Genomic DNA, 15,782 nt, shown 5'->3' with positions numbered 1-15,782 from the left:
AGGTTTGCACAACCAATGAAATCAGGCAACACACAGCATGTTAGCCTAACGTTTTGTATTGTACTGTGTGCACCAAGCCCATATATATTCCCTGACTTTCCAGGACTGAAGGAATGAAAAAAACATTATTGTGCAACCAAATTAGTCTAGCCACAAGGGGGCCATATAACATTTGAAATTAAAGACTACAGGAACCATTTGCTCGTCATTTTGAGATGCAGACAACAGATTCATCCTAAACAGCCTGCGCCTGTCGTTAACAGTGAAGGGACACAAGGCAGAAAACATCCTGCAGAAAACACAACTCCACATCACAGTCCTTTCAGCAGTTCCAAGAAGGCTCCATACCCATTTGCACCACTCAGGTGACCCTGAAGACACAGACAAATCTCCAAGTGGCCTCAACGATTCTCTAAAAAGATGCAAATGACCAGCTGTCTGCAAGGAGTATAAATCCTTCCATTCCCAACCATCCAGTCAGAGCTGAAGAAGCTTCTTGGATGAGAAGCGAAACGTCTTCAAAGAAAAACAAGAAAGTTCCAGTTGCCTCTTGAAAAAGCACTTTGGGGACAACAAGGACCTGGATGACTAAGAGTCTCCATAGACATTTTCAAATTAAACTGGAAAATCTGACTTGCTTAGACAGTTCAATTTTGTCCAGCTAATATGGTTTTCATTGAGCAAGACTGATCACCAGCAAATCACAGCACTCTTTAATTGTCAGAACAAAATGACCTGCCTCATTAAGCAAATGCAAAAGTCATTGTCTTTAAACTATTAAAGCATACATTCCTTCCTGAAGTGGAATAATGAGATAATTTTCTTGGTTTCCAATCTATCTTGATTTCCTCTATAGAGATTTTATTTTCTCTTATCTTTTTTCCTTGGTAATCATTTACGCAAAGCAAAGTTCTCCCACTTGATGTTGGACTTCATTTCCAAAATGGCCAGGCAACATACCGTTGGCTGTGCTTGCAAGGAATTCTGGGAGTTGAAGTCCAAGACATCTATAGAGCATCAGGTTCAAGGGAGACTCAACGTACATGAAGGGCAGGGCTTTAACTGTTAAATCAACCAAGATGGTGGTTAGGGCCACCATCTTGACTACAAGTCTCCCCATTAAATTCAGGAAGACAGTTCCCAAAAATCTATTTGCTAAAATTATTATTTAAATGTATTTGATGTCCAACTCTCAGTGACTTGCTAAACATATGTGGAGACCACTCAGAGCTGTGTTCTTTCCATCTGGTCCTTTACCTTTGTGATGAGTGTTCGTTCTTAGAAATGTTTGTTTACAAGAGTAAGCTGTCCCCACTCTTTATGCAGCTTGAAGATTTAACACTCAGGGGAAGCAGCCTCTTCTCAATATGTCTGGAATTACTTTTCAAAGATAAAACACCTACCCACAAATCAGGCACCCAGTGGCTTCTATTTTGATGCCACCGTCTTGCTAACAGGAAATGGTCTTTGGCATGACCATAGAGACTCTAGAAAGAGTGCAGAGAAGAGCAACAAAGATGATCAGAGGACTGGAGGCTAAAACATATAAGGAACGGTTGCTGGAATTGGGTATGTCTAGTTTAACGAAGAGAAGGACTAGGGGTGACATGATAGCAGTGTTCCAATATCCCAGGGGCTGCCACAAAGAAGAGGGAGTCAAGCTTTTCTCCAAAGCACCTGAAGGCAGGACAAGAAGCAACGGATGGAAACTAACCAAAGAGAGAAGCAAACAGATCTAAGGAGAAATTTCCTGACAGTTAGAACAATTAATCAGTGGAACAACCTGCCTCCAGAAGCTGTGAATGCTCCAAAACTGGACATTTTTAAGAAGAGACTGGACAACCATTTGTCTGAAATGGTATGTGGTTTCCTGCCTGAGCAGGACTAGATGACCTCCAAGGTACCTTCCGACTTGATTATTATTATTATTATTATAGGAGAGAAGAAGAAGAAGGCAGTAGATTTGAAAGGAACAATATTTCACACTAATGGTCCTCTGAACGACCAGTCGTCAAAGCCTAGGCATCCCTGGGAAAAACATGTTCAGTACAGTACTGTATCTTCAGTTACAAACTCTTGTCTTACAAATCAGCGACATTATACTTGTTTTTTCTTGTTTTTTTAAAGCTGGATGTTAAATCAATGTCTGAGAATTTAGAAGCATCTTAGGAACATCCGTTACCAGCTCTCTTGGTGTGTCAGTTTTGTTTCTTCTCGTGATTCTGGCACATCATTGAATGCGCTGAATAATTAAGAGGTCTCAAAAGTGCTGGTAGCCAAACTGAACAGATGGGTTCTAGAAAGAAACAATCCTGTTGAATGCAACTTGAGACCCCTCTAAGGATTATGTGCGTGACGCAAGTGTTTGAGATGCCTGCCAGTGTAGATACATTAAAGGGGGAAGTGCAGCAATTCATGGAAGGGAAGAGGTTTATTAATGGAGCTTCCTCTGTTCATGAATCATGACTTAGACCAGGGGTCCTCAAACCTGGCCACTTTTAAGACTTGTGGACTTCAACTTCAACCATGGTTGGCTGGGGAATTCTGGGAGTTGAAGTCCACAAGTCTTAAAGTGGCTAAGTTTGAGGACCCTTGACTTGGACCCATTGATGTTGTCAAAGACATCCTTTGTTGAACTGGAGAAGTCCAGTTCTTTCTGCTCCACCTTGGTCCCTCACCCTTCCAGATACATTGGGTCATTGATGACATAATAGACACGGTTATAAGATTCTCATTCTCTTGAAAAATTCAAAGCAATCATCCACCAACCTTCAGCCAATACCAATTTTCCCTATGTTGAAAGATAGATTTAGACCCTACAGGAATTATTTAAAAATGGAACAGCAGCTGATTGCTGCCCAAATTTATTTTGAAGTGTGCTCTTCCACCCAGAAAAAAAAAACCGGGAAAGTTGGGATGGAAAGCATCAAGGTTTCCCTTTCAGATTTTGGGGATAATAGAAACAGAATAAAATTAATACATTTGCTAGAGTTTAAAATCCAGGGATAACTGGAAGAATAGGTGAGTTCAGTGCAGATGGCCGGTGTTTTATTTTTGTCCATGAAAAACATTACAGGTAGTCCTTGACTTACAATTGAGCCCAAAATTTCTGTTGCTAAGCGAGACATTTGGTAAGTGAGTTTTGCCCCCATTTTACAATCCTTCCTGCCACAGCTGGTAAGCGAATCATTGAAGTTGTAAAGCTAGTAACAGGGTGTTAAGAGAATCCGGCTTCCCCATGGATTTTGCTTGCCAGAAGGTCACAAAAAGGGATCACATGATCCCGGGACACTGCAGCCGTCATAAATATGAGTCAGTTGCCAAGCGTCTGAATTTTGATCATGGGAGCATCGTGGGGATGTTGCATTGATCGTTAAGTGTGAAAAACGGTCCTAAATCTCTTTTATCAGTCCCCTTGTAACTTTGAACAGTCACTAAATGATCTGTTGTAAATTGAGGACTACCTGTATTGTTCTCCCCTACAAAACCGAGCTACATTCCAAGAATACATATGGACCTCCAAGAAGAATGTCTCTTGAGACCTTAAGTCACAATGGTGAGGGACATACAGTCTTTTATGAGACATGCTGGAAGTTGAGTGTTGAGGTTATCATACAGTGACACATGCAAAAGATTACATGTTTAACAGAATAACAGAACTGGAAGGGACCTGGGAGGTCTTCTAGTCCAACCCGCTGCTCAACCAGTAGACCTTATACCATTTTTGACAAATGGTTGTCCAGTCCCTTCTTAAAAACCTCCAGTGTTAGACCACCCACAACTTCTGAAGGCAAGTTGTTCCACTGGTTGATTGTTCTAACTGTCAGGAAGTTTCTCCTTAGTTCTAGGTTGCTGCTCTTTTTGTTCAGCTTCCATCCATTACTACTTGTCTTGCCTTGGAAAACAGGTTGACCTCCTTTTCTTTGTGGCAGCCCTCAAATATTGAAACAAGCCTATCATGTCACCCCTAGTTCTTCTTTTCACTGGACTAGACATAGGCCTGCAAACATTCTTCATACGTTTTAGCCTTCAGCAATCATCTTTGTCGCTCTTCTCTGCACTCTTTCCACAGTCTCAAGATCTTTTTTTTATATTGTGGTGACGAAAATTGGATGCCATATGTAGTCCCATTGTGTCATCTCTAACATTAGTTAGTTATATCCTTGCCTGGGAATATTCTGCAGGGGAAAGTGAATCCCTCCTGAACATACCTATGAATTCCCAAAGCAAACTTTGCAGTTCTGAATGCATGCAGATAAGAAGCACTTCTGAAAGAGCCACAGCGGCAACGGAGAGAACTTCTGGCATCTAAACCACACCAAAGACATCTCCTGTTTCTCTTTTTCTTCCCACTCCAAGATTCCTTTGGCAAAAGAGCCCTGTGACTCAGCCTCACTCTTTCCCACCATGGTCCTGTTGTGATGAAGCTAGCTTTCCTGGGGGGGGGGGGAAATGTGTGCGTTATGTAAATGTTATACTGCCCACGCAATGGGATCGGGTGAGTAAATTTCCACCTGGCAGCTCAGGAAAGCCTTGTGGAAGAAGCCTCAGACTCAACGACAACAAGGCAGACCCCCAACAATATAAAAGGGAACTTAGGCTGAAATTAAGACTAGGGTGAAAGATTTTCAGGCCAAGGGTGATCCTGTCTCAGGATGAGATTTTGTTGCAAAGATGCAAGATACGAAGAGCCTGAGGAATAACCTCAAAAGTTAAACGCCTAATTCTGCTCTGCCATCCAAAAGGTTCTCTGGAGCTTTGCAGTACAGATATGGAAGCTCTACAATTCAAGTAATGTGTAACACGAATAGCAATAACAAGAGACCTTAGACTTCTATACTGCTTCATAGTGATTTACAATCCCCTCTAAGCGGTTTACAGAGTCAGCCTGTTGCCCTCGGCAATCTGGGTCCTCATTTTACCAACCTTGGCATAATGGAAGGTTGAGTCAACCTTGACCCGGTTAAGGATCGAACTCTTGGCAATGAGCAGAGTCAACCTGCAATACTGCATTCTAACCACTGTGCCGCCACCACGGCTCATGAAGTCGGTGCTTAGATACTTTGGTTAGAAAAACACTGACTTTATGGGAGAAGGGTTGCTGAAAATTGATGACAATTTTGGACAAATGGCCTTCCTATCTCTTCTTAAAAACTTTCAGTGTTGAAGCACCCACAACTTCTGGAGGCAAGCATCCCACTGATTTAATTCCCACTGTCAGGAAATTTCTCCTTCATTCTAGGTCAGATCTCTCTTTGGTGATCTTCCATCCATTATTCCTTGTCCTGCTTTCAGCTGCATTGGTAAATGTGTTGACCTCTTCTTCTCTGTGACAGCCCCTCAAACATCGGAAGACTGCTATCATGTCATCCTTAGTCCTACTCTTCATTAGACTAAACATTCCCTGTCTCCTCAATTGTTCTTCATATGGTTTAGCCTCCAGCTGCTTAATCATCTTCGTTGTTCTTCTCTGCAGCCTTTGTAGCATCTCAAGATCATTTTTGTATTGTGGCAACCAAAGCTGTGAGCTTCATTTGTGAGTCCTTCGCTAACTAACTGTGAGCTTCATTTGTGAATTATTTCTAACTAGACACATATAGGATGATGGATATGTGTCCCAGATTATTAGGGCAATTTAGCCCTGTATAACCTAACATCCCATGCCTTCAGCAGGGTTTGAGCATGCCTAATTCCATACAGACACAGATCCAGTTTAGAGTCTAAAAGTGCATTAAGCTATGGAATAGGAGGCCAAACTAAACAAAACTTTTGTATGATTGGCAGAGCTAGATGAAAAGAAAGGAGACAAACAGGACATGTGACTCAACACTACAATTTGTGTCAATTGCTCATAGCCCAAGAAATGAAGGGTCACATTTCCATGGAGACTCAAATACTGTGGACCCCAAAGAGACAAACAGAGCATTTTCATCCAATGGCATTGCAACAGTTCAGAATAAATGTATGTAAAACAACACTCACACACACACATTCGGTACAGCATTTAACTACCAAGAAATTATGAATGATGGAAGCATTCAAGGTCTAAAGCATAAGGCCAGTGGGAAATGATGTAGGTTCCACCATCAGTACATAAATATTCTGAGCAGTCACCAACAGCGAAACAAATGATATGAGGCCCAAAATGGTTTGTCAAGAGGCAACTGGACTTTTTCAAGAAAGTCCACTTGCCTCTTGAAAAAGCACCTTTGGGACAACTATGACCTGGATGACTGAGAATCTCCACAGACAAATGATTTGAGAGTCCCTGAATATGCCTGACGGGGGTTATCATCCATGTTCTGCTCAATTTGAAAGCATTTAGAAAGTTTTTCGGACCTTCGTACCAAGTGTGCAAAGTCTAAATCTCCAGCAAGAAATCTAAATGCATCTTACATGTGTAACTTACACATTTCAATCATAAAAAGTATTTAGCTGAATCCGTTAAACATCTGCATTCAAAAAAAAAATGCTCAACTTGGTTAACTTAGCCTTGGTTTAACCCTTGGCCTACCTGGCTGTGTGAAGCCAGCTCACAGATGGTTCACTATATAGTAGGTTCCTACCTAATATTTCCCCCGAGTTAGTTTTATGATGCAAATAGCCGGCTTTAGTTCGGCAAGATTCTGTCTATAAGTGAGGCACAATAAAGAAATCTGCTTAGAAGGATCTCAACGTATCTTTCTTGGTTTTTGAAGACTGACAAAAGGGGATAAATTTAGTCATATGATCATTTCCCCTTCCACCTGACCCACTCCCCCCCAGATTACACACATACACACACATATATATAAAAAATAACACTAAAAATCGAAGAGTGATTCCTGGGTACATACATTTCAATAGATAAAAAGGACGATCACCAGGAAATAAAACAACAAAGTTTTAATAAAATAGCCAAGCTTTCGATGGCTCAGAATCTGCCATCATCGTCAGGGTGTAAACCAGTCAATGATGATGGCAGATTCTGAGCCATCAACCCAACAATCCCAGATGGAATCTCCTAAGCATTTTTAGGCAAACTACTTTGTCAGATAGCTCAATCTGTTCACATCTAGAAAAGGGGGGGGGGGAACAGCTGAACTGTAGAGAAGGGAGCAGAAAGCCAGATATATATTTTTTCCAGACTTCCCAAATTTGATAGTATAGGTCAGCCGTCCCCAACCTTTTTGGCTTGGTGGACCGGCAGAGGCGGTGATGGCGAGGTGAGAGAGGGGATGCATGGATGTGCGTGTGTCACTTTCACAAACACAGCTTGGCACGCATGCACGCACCCACCACTTCCACCACCCTTCTCTGAAGAGCCTGTGACCCAACACCGGGCCACAGACCAGGGGTTGGGGACCCCTGATATAGGTAACCTAGATGGACAGAGGATCATTTTAAGTTCCAAAGGAAAGATGAACATTGTTTGGATCTAGCATGCTGCCATAAAAAAACCTCAATAGTTTTGCATCCATGTAATTCTAGAGAGATGAATAGAGAGGCATTACCTAACAATAAATTGGACGTTAGATATTGTTGCATTGGGCACTCTATTGTTTCAGTTAATAATTAACTTGCCCTCCTCTCTCATTACAGTTCAATAGCTACCATCAGTTGATTGCCATGTTCCAAAAAGCTCTCTCAATTTTCCATCCCACCATCACAAAGAAGAATAGGTTACATCTTTCTATTGTGGCTTCTTGTGATGCAGCAGCTTGTATCTAGGTCTGTCGGAACTGAGACCTCACTTTGATTCTCATTGCCTGTTTTTGAGACAAAGGATACGTCTCATAATAACAATAATAATAATATTTTAAATCTGCTCTTTCAAAGAAGCAATCAATACAATAAAGGACCTCGAGTAGAAAACAGAAAATTGAAAAGCTACCCAGATGAAGTTATTGTGTTATCGTCATTGCGCTCTTTCGCTGTTTTTCAAACACATAAAAAGGTTCACTGAACATCGTTCACACATTTTGCTAGACCACAAAACGGTCTGCTTGTTTCTGGATGTTGTGAATCCGGCCACTTTTATTTTGTAAACTACCATTGATAGTTCCGTGCGTTATGAAAACCCAGCCAATTGTGATTGTTTAATAAACCAGAACCAGACAAAGCTGATCTTACCACAAAGTGTGCTGAGTTTGTGTGAATTTTCTAACAGGCTTTGGGAACAGTAACCACATTTGGGGAATAAAAACTGAATCTGTACCTTGAATCTATTTTGGTTGCGCTTGGGAGACAATCTCCCATATATCATTTCCCCCCTCCTTCTTCCTTCTAGTCTCCCAATTACTAGTTAGGTTTGAATTTTAGTTCTATTGAGGTCGCATCAAATATATATGCTAGGTTATATTTTATTCAGCAAAAAAGGTTTTCTTTGAATCTTTTATCCAGTCATTTCTTTTCATGCTTTATTCATCCTCTCTGCTCAGCTGCACTTTGAATATATGCCTATATTTCTCTTTTCCTTCCTTTTTGTAAAAATATGGACAGATATATGGGTGGGAAATGAAAGCTTACAGCAGTGATGGCAAACCTTTTAGAGACCAAATGCCCAAAAACTGGCCCCACCTCTGCTCCACCTCCACCCCGCCTGCCCGCAGGGTCACTCACCGCCTCCAGGGCCTGCCGCAGATCGCCCAGGCAGCCCAGCAGCGCCATGGCGGCCACGCCTTCTGCCCGTGCCCCGCAGCATCAACTGTGCGTGATTGGGCATGAGGGCAGAGTCTTGTCTACGCTGCCTGGCTGCCATGTCCTTGGCTGTGCTGCTCAACGTGGGCCACGCTCGGGGGCAACTCTCCTCTAGGGGGGCTGGTGGTGAGGAGGGGAGCACGAGGGGAGGCGAGGCTGGGGCAACAGCATGTGTGCCCACAGAGAGGGTTCCGAGTGCCGCCTCTGGCACCCGTGCCATAGGTTTGCCACCACTGGCTTACAACCTCTTTTTTGCTCAGCGCTTCTGCTCAACAGAGAGGTGGTCATTTCTCAAGGTGAGCCTTAATTACTTATTTTAATTTGATCACAAACGTGCCCCAATTTGATGGGGGTACAATACGTCTCGACTAGAAACTGTGATGGGATTCAGCCAGTTCGCACCACTTTGGCTGAACCGGTAGCTAATTTTTTGTTGCCCAGGCCCAGAATGGACTTCCGGAAGCGGCATCCACACAGAGAACCAGCGGTTCACATATTTGAATCCCATCACTGCCTAAGTTGCTAAGCAAGGTGGTGCCCAATTTTATGACCCTTTATGCCCCAGTTGTTAAGCAAATCACTGCAATTTAAGTGAATAGTGCTGTTATTAAGCAAGTTCCCTTATTGTTGCAAGCCAGCTGGGCCAGTCTCATCCTCTCAGCCGTAGGATTCACTTAAATGACTGTGGCAAGATCATAAAATGGGGCAAAATTCACTTAACAACCGTCTGGCAAAGCAATAGAAAATTTGGGCTCAACTGTGGTCATAGGCTGAGACTACCTGGACTCTCATATCCAAGTATCAACCAGATTCTTACCCTGCTTGGCCTTTTGAAGATCAAGCAAGATCAGCCACAGGGTTTGCCAAAAGCTACCAGTTCAAACCACAATACAGATCACACACGCACTGCAGCACAATTCTTAAAACTGAGACTCTGATGTGAAATGCTTGAAATATTTATATATAAAAAAGAATAGAGCCGAAGCTGTCTTGTTCTAGGGAACACTTAAACGCGTCTTTGAAAAGTGCTCCTTACATTTCAAATTCCTTTAATAATTTGACAAATAGGAACTCATCCATGTCAATACATTTTGTTCTGCTAGCAAGTGGTAATTAATCCCAAGTGCTCAAGAAAAATTAGAAAGCACATCATTTGTGCTTGAAAGGAATATATATATATATATATATATATATATATATATATAGAGAGAGAGAGAGAGAGAGAGAGAGAGAGAGAGAGAGAGAGAGAGAGAGAGAGAGAGAGAGAGAGAGAGAGAGAGAGAGAGAGAAGGCTGTTGATTCCAAGCAATTAGATGCTTTATGAAAATGAAATGTTTAATAGAGACGTTAAGTTTCTCTAGGGAGAATTATAATTCATGTCAAGTTTATGAGATTCATTGCAAGGAGTCCTCACATCAGCCAAAATCTCTTTTAGCGACACACCAGATTTTGTAATGATCTCTAATATATAGCAGCAACAATACTTTTAACCCTTTCCCTCTTTGAAAGAAATATCAACTGAGGGGGGGGAAAAATATTTGGGGAATGTTGCCAAAGTAAGGAGCACAATATGCGGGGGGGGGGAGAGAATCACATTTATTGCAATGATCACTGGGATTGACATGGTAGTATAGAGGTGGAGCTTTCGCCTCACAATCAGAAAGCTGTGAGTTCAATCCTAGGTAGTGGCAGATATTTCTCTCTCTGGGCGCTAAGAGAACATATCTGCTGTGAACTCCACATAGGCATCAGGAAGGGCATCCAGCCAGTCAACGCTCAAGCTCCATTCAATCGCCCTGACTCCACCCCTTCACAGCATCTTTAAAAGAAAAAAAGTGCAATGATCACTGGGTGCCTGTTTGATAGAAATAGAGATTCCCACCAACTGGAAAAACTAAGATTTCTTTTAGAAGTTGAAGAAGTTTATTTCAGGTTCTAGTGAAGAATCCACACAGTTTGTGTGCAAAAACTTTGCCTAGTCACAAATACAGCAGAGTTAAAGGCCAGATAAAAACCAAACCAAGTAATGGATTTTCCACTCAAACGTAGGAATTGTTTTGCATGTCGCCTTTTTTCCCATGTAGCCTCCAAGAAAACAGAATAGAAGTCTCCGTTGACAAACTAATCCAGATAATGTTGAAGTTCTTTAGAACTTTGCTTAAAAGTTCAGGGCTTGCATTGTTCTCTCCTCTGAGCCTACCCTCAGTTGGAGACATGGTTTTATTTTGGCTCCAAGTTAGCTAGAATGGATTTATATGGGAGTCAACCTGCTCGAAGAACAAGCGGAAGGATGTGAGTTTCCAGCAGCTTTAACTTGTCTTTGTTCCTGCTTTTGTTTGCCTTTAAATAGGCTATTGTAAAGAGAATATTCTCTGCTCGGAATCGGTAGGTTTCTGTAACTCCACTTGCTAATGCAACAAAGAATGTCTTTCAAGACAATCCCCCCAAGAAGTCAATACTGGCATTTCTGTGGATCAGCAAAGCTGGAAACGGCACACAATCTCACTTAGCATTTCAATGGAACTAAAAATTATTCATTTATGTATGTTTTAGTGAGTGTCAGATTAATTAAAGACAATGGATGATGTGAAAACTAACTCCCCATGTCATCCTTCTCTGTTTCTGTCCCATTAAACAATGAGAAGTGTTGACACCTTTGAGGTGGGCTCCAGAGGTCACATTTGACATTTCCAGAAGCTGCATGATATCCGTTGAGTTCATACCAGGCTTTTTTAGTTCCTGTTAGAACAGTCCACAGGTTTCACGTACATCATAAGCACAAGGAAGGTCAACTCGCGTAGCCAACTCTCTGCTAATAATGTCTGTTGCTTTCATCTTCTGAAAGGTGGCTGGCACGCTCTGCTTAACTTCTGTTTGATGAACTTTTGCTTTCATCTCATGGTGGACATGCTTCTTCTAGTAGGTTCTCCCAAATCTGTCTCCCTTCCATTTCCATCCACTGGTTCTGGCTCTGCCGTCTGGGGCAACAGAGAATTTAATGCCTCTACGAATCAGGGAAGGAGATCAACAAACGTAGCATCCCATCTCCTACCGTGGTTACTCAAAAAACTTCAGAAGTCAATATGGACATAAAATAGGCACATACTTCCCTTACTCTACAAAATGGTCAGACCTCTCTTTATAGACCAGGGGGTTTTCAAACTTGGCCCTTGTGGATTTCAACTCCCACAATTCCTCAGCCAGGCACGCTGGTGGAGGAATTCTAGGAGTTGAAGTCCACAAGTCATAAAAGGGCCAAGTTTGAAGACCCCTGTTATAGACACTGAGATTAGCGGCCTTCAATGCCAATGCTTGTTCTGCAGATGAAGGTTGCATGGTTTGAACCAACAATCCTTAATAACCTTTTCAAGCTAAGGAGAATTCTTAACACACAGGACAAGGCTGGAAAGGTTTATCTCAAACCATCTAATAATATTACTGTCAATGGCTGCATTAAATGGGCCCTCTAGCAGGACAAACAATATAGTGACTAACAAAAGAGAATATTTATAAGGTAATATATGGGATCCTTGGTGCTCTCTGAGCTGGGTTATTTTCTTGCAGACGTTTCTTTACCCAACTAGGTAGCATCATCAAGGCTAGAAGGCAGTGAGGCTTGCTCTCTTGTTATATACATGTGGCTTGCCCTGTTAGTGTTTCTTGGTGTGTCCTTGGTGGTGCTTTGATTGGGCTGTTGTTTACCGGTTATTTGCCTGAGCTGACAGTTCCTTGATTGGAATGTTGTTTACTACTTGATTGTTGGTCTAGTATTAATCTTGGTGTTAATCTCTGCTTATCTGGGGGTAACTTTCAGGATCTTTTCCCAGAGAGGGCTCGGTGACTTGATCAAGTAAAATATCCAGGCTGTAATTAATTCCACTTGCCAACATTTCTCATTCCCAAGGCATCAGTTTGCAGTCTTTTTTTTTTAAAGCCTGCAATTCAGTCATCTGCCACTCAGCTTTACACTTTACTGGTGGGGTGGGGTGGGGGAAGCACAAGAAATTTACTCCCTTCCAGTCAACCAGTTTTCTAGAAATGACAGGAGCAGCCGAGTTGCCAGCACTGCAGTAAATAAACCCACTTGGGAGCAAAAGATTAATTTATCATACGTAGTCCAAGGAAGGCAGATAGGGAATGAGTGTGATAGATTTTCTCCAGCCATTTAATTAAATTTAGACGTTACTAATAAAAGTGTGTTATTTCTCAGGTTGGTAAAGCCTTGGATACAATCATTTCAAGAAGCTGAAACCAACCTCCTTACAAAGCTAGTGGTCTGTGGGCCTTCTTTGTCTTGCAAAGAACAAACTTGGGAATATTTAAATGGCTAGTAGGATGGAATCTTCCAGAAAGACTTCTACAGAGGATCACTTAGTTTAGAAAAGATGCTACATAAATCATTGCATTTTGCAAGGTGATGGATGGACATCATTTGTATTCCGCATGAGTCGGCATACCGTTATACTATAAATAAAGCATTGAAGCTGAAAGAAAGAAAACAACAGGATGTTATTCCATTCAAAAAAGCACTCACCAATTGGCTACATAAATTGCTGATGATTTATATGATTTAAATTGCTTCACAGGATGAATGTGAAGGAAAGGGGGAGGAGTTAGCTTCTTTTTTAATCCACAGTTTCTTCAGTCTGCAAGTTCGCTCCACAATAAATAAAAGACTTAACAATCTACCTTACAAACACATATACACACACACACAGCACAAAGAGGCTGAGAGCATTTTGACAACTGGGATCAAACTAACACTCCATCTGGTGTCCTTCAGATGAGATAGACTACAGCTTCATTTATTCGCAGCCAGAAGAGTGGCTTTGGGTAAAGTAAGCTGTAGTCCATCCCCTTTGTAGAAGACCACCTTAGGTGTTGAGTGTCACTCAAGCAAGAAAAGTCACAGAATAAAGATACTAACACCAACATTTCACATCTCCTTTTTTTTCCAGACAGAGACCCAAACCACTATACAACCTCAATTGGGCAACCTGAGAATGGAATGGGGTAGGGTAGGGTAGGGTAGGGTAGGGTAGAATAGAATAGAATTCTTTATTGGCCAAGTGCGATTGGATACACAATACCATCATCATGATGAGTTTAAAATGATAGAACAGCCTACTAAATAATATTATCTCCAGATATATTTGAACATTTTTTTAATGAAGATGTGCACTTGAATCTAATTGGGGAACAAAACTAAGTCCCTGATTAAAAATGCATCTGAAGCCAGGAGCCTCCAACTCTATTGATAATTTAACCAGATGGATTAGTCTGAAAGGAACTATTTTGAAATGCATGTGATTTTTATGCAGTTCACATTGCCACTCTTTTCTCCCCTCCTTCCCCCTCCCCTCTCTAACACATGCCCACGCACACCACATAAGCTCATACTCAAACTTGTTTGAAACAGAAAAGGAATACAACTGGCAGTGCTTTAACAGAATCCAGAGAGTTGCTTCTCATGCTTTGCAACATCTGTGTCCAAAAGGCAGCGGTACAGCTATGGGGACAACAGAAAAGGACAGCAAACTTTGAAAAAAGACATGAGCAGCCAAAGAATGGAACACCAAATTGGTAATTTGGTCTCCCTTTTTCTCCCTCTCCCCCCAGAAATCTTTCCTGAGAGAAACAATGGTTATTATCTGCCTTGCTTTTGTGGTTTTTTTCTTTCTGATGCTCTCTTTTATTCTATCTTTTGTCCCTTCTCCTAATTTTCTGTCTTCTGCTTCTAGGAACACAGTCTTGATTTATATGCTCAGGCAGCCTATAGCTTCACCTTTTCTCCAACAATTGATATCCCCTGCTAAGGAATGAATCTATGCATGAATAACTGCCGTAATAACAACTACCAGTTGTTCTGACTTTCCAGCCTGTTATTTATACTCAAAGTAATACAACAATAATGCTAATGTGTTTTGTCTCTTCATCCTGCAGCTATGTCTGAGGGAACTCAACTGGGACTGAATTTGTCCACCTATCTGGGCAATGGATGTATGACTGCTGCAGAACATCGCTTTCAGCACCATGGACAGTTCTCAGCCCCCATCACTATCCTGCTGGCGATCCTCATGGGACTCCTAGTGTTGGTCACTGTCCTGGGCAACGCGTTGGTCATCTTGGCATTTGTGGTGGATAAAAGCCTACGGACCCAGGGGAACTTCTTCTTCCTGAACTTGGCCCTGGCAGATTTTTTAGTGGGTGAGTGAAGCCTCCGGGAAATGAGCCAAGCCAGGGGAAAGTAAAAGATTGGAGGGGGGTTGTCCAGGATAAGTTGGACAGTTGGTTTCTCTCTAAGAGCTCAAAGCTCTTAGAGAGGGCAAAGGAAAGAAGTCTTCCTTCATTGTATCCCAAGAGAAAGCATTGTATGAGGTAGATTGAACTGAGTAATAAACAGAGTTCACACTTCTTGGGTGTTTACTTAACCAGATGGTGTTGACTAATACAACAGCATTTAGCAATAGCATTTAGGTTTAACATACCGGCCCATGGCACTTTACAGTACTCTCTGGGTAGTTTACAATGTCAAAACATTATTTGCGTATTGCCCCCAGAGGTCTGGGTCCTCATTTCACCAACCTTGGAAGGATAAAAGGTTGAGTCAACCTTGAGGCCTGTCAGGACTGAACTCCAGGCTGTGGCCAGTTTGCCTGCAATACTGCATTTTAACCACTGTGCCACTAACGTGCAATGGTTTGGCTGGGCTGGGTTTACATAGGACTCCAAACCAAATCCCAAGTTGTGATGAGTTTTTGAAATTAGCATAACTAGGATGAAAGAGAACATGATCCAAACTCTCAATGGCAATGATAAAGCTGACGGGCTGGCCTTGAGTCAGCCATTGCATAGGTTGGTTGTGACGAGACTTCGCGTTGATCCAATATGTTTAAACTGATTGTTGAATTAACCCATTTGTGGATTCACACAATACAATGAACTGTGAACCAACCAACATGAGCTGGGTTTACACAGCACATTAAGCCACAAAATAATGAACCAGGCTTCCCACTAAACCAAACTTTACAAGGCTGTGTAGATACAACCCCTGGGTTTGTGATTTGGTTAAATGTGTTCTGTGTACAAAGTCCTTGTGGAAG

The 15,782-nt window shown here is 41.9% G+C and overlaps 1 protein-coding gene across 1 annotated transcript in view; it reads left to right on the top strand.

Annotated features, from left to right (window-relative positions):
* The first annotated feature begins 10,269 nt into the window (after positions 1-10,269).
* LOC120312145 (histamine H3 receptor-like) overlaps positions 10,270-15,782 on the top strand; it is a 10,335-nt gene continuing 4,822 nt past the window's right edge. The window contains exon 1 of the mRNA XM_039352470.1: positions 10,270-14,886. Coding sequence (XP_039208404.1) covers positions 14,625-14,886 — 262 coding nt within the window. The 5' untranslated portion in view covers positions 10,270-14,624. The remainder of the gene's footprint in view (positions 14,887-15,782) is intronic.

This window comes from Crotalus tigris, unplaced genomic scaffold (assembly GCF_016545835.1).
Source record: "Crotalus tigris isolate CLP2741 ecotype Arizona unplaced genomic scaffold, ASM1654583v1 scf7180000018432.44079421565:4894166, whole genome shotgun sequence".
In the NCBI taxonomy this organism is placed as follows: domain Eukaryota; kingdom Metazoa; phylum Chordata; class Lepidosauria; order Squamata; family Viperidae; genus Crotalus; species Crotalus tigris.
This window is presented reverse-complemented; position numbering and strand designations above follow the sequence as displayed.